Source organism: Humulus lupulus, chromosome 6 (genome assembly GCF_963169125.1).
Source record: "Humulus lupulus chromosome 6, drHumLupu1.1, whole genome shotgun sequence".
Classification (NCBI taxonomy): domain Eukaryota; kingdom Viridiplantae; phylum Streptophyta; class Magnoliopsida; order Rosales; family Cannabaceae; genus Humulus; species Humulus lupulus.
Window position 1 is genome coordinate 173,975,994 of NC_084798.1, and position 4,724 is coordinate 173,980,717.

General features: G+C 35.3%; 1 protein-coding gene across 1 annotated transcript; it reads left to right on the forward strand.

Moving 5' to 3' along the window:
• Positions 1–791: 791 nt before the first annotated feature.
• On the forward strand, positions 792–2,978 carry LOC133785677 (uncharacterized). Its single transcript, XM_062224897.1, has 2 exons — positions 792–1,530; positions 1,864–2,978. Exons 1-2 carry the CDS (start codon positions 792–794, stop codon positions 2,976–2,978), a joined length of 1,854 nt encoding a protein of 617 aa, XP_062080881.1.
• Positions 2,979–4,724: the final 1,746 nt, after the last annotated feature.

The window sequence follows — 4,724 nt, forward strand, 5'->3', positions numbered from 1 at the left end:
AGTGTGCTTCTCTTTCAATGAAAACATACATGAGTCCACATACTTCTCACTAGATGGTGCAAGCTCAAATAATGGTACTTCTTTACATAAAACCACATGTAGAATTAATGATAATATTAGTATATTTATGTAACATATGTTTTATTGGTAATATAGTTATAATTCGGTCCAATGATGAGGACGCAAACGAAGAAATTAAAAAGCTCAAACAACAAGTTACCATTCATGGACTTAATCTTGTCCAGTTCGAGGATAAAATAGGTATTATAATACTTTTCTTACCATATTCACTTGGACGAAATTACATCCTTTATTTGTTAATATATTATTATTTGTTCAATTGACAACTCATTATACAACACCTTGGAATTTTGGAATCCCTTCATACACATGTCAATATTGTGGTGCCATTTTATGGTATGAGGAACGCAGAAAGAAAACACAAAAGGTCTCACATCCCAAATGCACATTTTGTTGTATGGAAGGACATGTGCAGATACCATTATTGAAAGAAGCACCCCCTTTACTTAAATTTCTCTTAGGACCTGAATCTGGACAAAAAGGGTTTAAATTTCAAAAAAATATAAGAGCTTATAACTCCATGTTTTCATTCACATCAATGGGTGGCCGAGTTGATACGTCTATCAATCAATCAGCAGGTCCTTATATTTTTCGAATGAGTGGTCAGAATTACCATCACATTGGTTCTTTGTTGCCAGAAGTTGGGAAAAAACCACAGTTTGCTCAACTATATATATATATATGATACTGAAAATGAGATAGGAAACCGAATGGATACACTACTAAGACATGGGAGGAAGACAGAGATTGAACACGAAATCGTTCATGAATTATCTCAAATGTTGGATCAGCATAATAATTTGGTCAAATCCTTTAGAATGGCAAGGGATAGATTCAAAGCAAAACCAGAATCTACGTTTCGTTTATGCCTCCTAAGTAGCAGGACAACAGATGGTCGTCAATACAATATGCCGACATCATCTGAAGTAGCAGGCTTAATAGTTGGTGATTTTAGTGAAGCGGACTTCGAACGTGACGTTATTGTGGAGCACCGAACTAAAGGAATTCAGAGAATCACATATTTGCATCCAAGTTTCATGTCTATGACGTACCCATTAATACACCCTTATGGTGAAGATGGATATAGACTTGGCATACCTTTGAGAGACGTAACTGAAAGCTCTTTTAAAAGGCAAAAGTTGACAATGAGGCAACATTATTGCTTTAGGTTGCAGCAAAGATTAAATGAGGGTCATACTCTTCTTCGATCTGGTAGACTACTGCAACAATATATAGTTGATTCTTACATGGCAATTGAAGAAGAAAGATTTCGTTGGATACGAAATAACCAAAAAAAACTCAGATCAGACCTTTTTTCTGGTTTAATGGACGCTATTCATCGTGGTGATTCAGATTGCTCAAAAGTGGGGAAATCAATTATTTTGCCTTCGTCACACACTGGGGGACCACGATATAGAGTACAAAATTATCAAGATTCTATGGCAATTTGTAAATGGGCAGGATATCCTGATTTATTTCTTACTTTCACTTGCAACCCAAAGTGGCCATAAATAAATGATATGATCCATTTAATAGTCCAAAAAGATGATAACAATAGGGTCGATATCATATGTAGAGTATTTGAGATAAATCTATTCCAACTAATGCACGATCTGAAAAAAGAACAACTGTTTGGAAAGATAATCGCATGTAAGTTTATTTCACATTTGTATCCACAACGAATTCAACACAATTGTTTATAAAAAAATGTTTTTACCAACAATAATTTCACAAGTCCCACCAAAATTTCTAAATTTTAAGTTTTTATCTATGTTGTCGCAGGTATATACACAATTGAGTTCCAAAAAAGAGGACTGCCTCATGCAAACATACTACTTTTCTTGCATTCGACATTGAAAAATCCTTCAGCAGACCATATTGATAATATAATAAGCGCGGAAATCCCGGACTTAAATGTTGATCCTGATGGTTATAATGCCGTCAATAAATTTATGATTCATGGACCTTGTGGAAAACTTAATTCAAACTCTCCATGTATGATGCAAGATAGGTGCACAAAACATTTTCCAAAAAAATTCAATGATCAAACCACCATCGACACAGATGGCTTTCCAATCTACAAAAGGAGAAATACAGGTATTCATGTCGAAAAGAAAGGTGTCCTTTTAGATAATCGATATGTAGTCCCTTATCACAGGAATTTGGTTGTCAAATTTGATGCACATATTAATGTCGAGGTTTGCAATTACTCTAGATCAGTCAAATACCTTTTCAAATATGTTCATAAAGGGTCTGACAGAACTACTGCAACAATGGAATCTATTGACACTGCCAAAGAAATAGATGAGATAAAAACATATTTGGATTGCAGATATATCTCAGCAACTGAAGCTTGCTGGAGAATATTCCAATTTGACATACATTACAGACAGCCAGCAGTTGAAAGATTACCATTCCATTTACCTGGAGAGCACACAGTAATATTCGAAGAAAACAAATGTGTTGAAAATGTTGTTTGCATGCCTGGAATAGAAAAAACAAAGTTCACTCAATGGTTGGAGGCAAACAAGAATTATGATGATGCACGGGAGCTAACTTATTCGGATTTCCCTATAAGTTCGGTTTGGAATTCAAAGGAGAAAACATGGACTAGGAGAAAAAATGGATTGGCAATTGGAAGAATTTACTTCGCGCATCCTTCGACTGGAGAACGCTTCTATTTGAGAATGTTGTTAAATTTTGTCAAAGGGAGCACTTCTTATGAAAGTATTAGAACAATAAATGGGGTGACATATCCTAATTTTAAAGGCACATGCTATGCTTTGGGATTATTAGACGATGATAAAGAGTGGATAGATTGCTTGACTGAAGCTGCAATATGGGCAACTGGAAAAGAATTAAGACATCTTTTCGTCACGATACTCATTCACTGTTAGGTTTCTGATGCATCACAACTTTGGAAATCTAATTATATTGCATTGTCAGAAGACATAACTTCATTGCAAAGGAAGAGATTTAGAATGAATGATCTTAAGTTAACTGAACAACAAGTTGAAGCATACACATTGTTCGAGATTGAAAGTATCATGCTGAAGATGGGAAAAAGTTTGAAAGATATAGATGGAATGCCCCTGCCTAATCCATCTTTGATAAGTGACTCGGGTAATAGATTGGTTAATGAAGAGCTTGATTATGACCGAGATCAATTAAAGATATTGCATGAGAAATCATTTGCTGTTCTAAATCCTTGCCAAAAATCAGCTTATAAAGCAATAGTACATTCAGTAGAGAATGAACAAGGAAATTTATTTTTTATCAATGGACATGGTGGTACTGGTAAAACATTTTTATGGAATACAATAACTGCAAAGCTCAGATCACAATAAAAAATAGTCTTGCCTGTAGCAACTTCAGGCATAGCTGCTTTGTTATTGCCTAATGGTAGGACAGCTCATTCACGATTTCATATTCCCTTGAATGTTACAGTAGAGTCGACTTGTGAAATTCGACAAGGCACCCTACTAGCTGGACTTCTTATGAAAACTTCTTTGATCATTTGGGATGAAGCACCTATGGCAAATAAGTTCTACTTTGAAGCTTTGGATAAGACCTTAAGAGATATTCTAAGAACAAGGTTTGAAAATAGCTCTAACAAACCTTTTGGAGGACTTAAAATAGTGTGTGGTGGTGATTTTTGACAAATATTACCAGTTGTCCCAAAAGGTACAAGAGCTGATATTGTTGATGCTTCTCTTAACTCGTCATATTTGTGGCCATTTTTCAAAATATATGAGCTCAACCAAAATATGAGGCTATATAATGGAAGCTTGACTGGTTTTGAGGCTGCTAAAATAGCTTCTTTTGACAAATAGATGTTGCAGATTGGAGATGGTTCATTATATGATGACATTGATAGACAATTAATTAAGCTTCCTTCTGATATCGCCATAAATCCATCTCAAGATCCAATGAAATCCATAATTAAAGTTATCTACCCATCACTTTTACAAAAGTACAATGATCCTACATATTTGACAGAAAGAGCAATATTAACACCAAAAAATGAAATGGTCTATGAACTAAATGAGATGATTATGAATATTATACCAGGTGAAGGGAGAACATATTTTAGCTCAGACAGTATATGCAAAGCAAGTGTAAAGACAAATGATGAAGATCTTTTGTATCCAGCTGAATTTTTGCATGGTTTGAAATTTAATGGCATCCCTAATCATGAGATGCGACTTAAGGAAGGTGCTCCTGTAATGCTCCTTAGAAATCTAAATCAAACAGAAGGCCTATGCAATGGCACAAGATTGATTATTATGCATCTTGGTAAATGGTCCATTAGAGGCGACATCATTTCTGGAACAAATATTGGTGAAAATGTCACAATTCCAAGAATTATCATGTCTCCCAATGAATCAAGATGGCCATTCAAGCTTAATAGACGACAACTTCCCTTGGCACCATGTTTTGCCATGACAATCAACAAAAGCCAAGGACAATCTCTTAAACATGCTGGCTTGTACCTCCCTAAGCAAGTATTCACCCACGGTCAATTATATGTTGCTGTGTCTCGAGTTACCACTAGAGAAGGATTGATCATACTAAATGCTGATGATGAGGTGGGAGATAAGTCGATGTTGGGTTTAGGCTGTGTGTTGATGCAGAATGAGAAA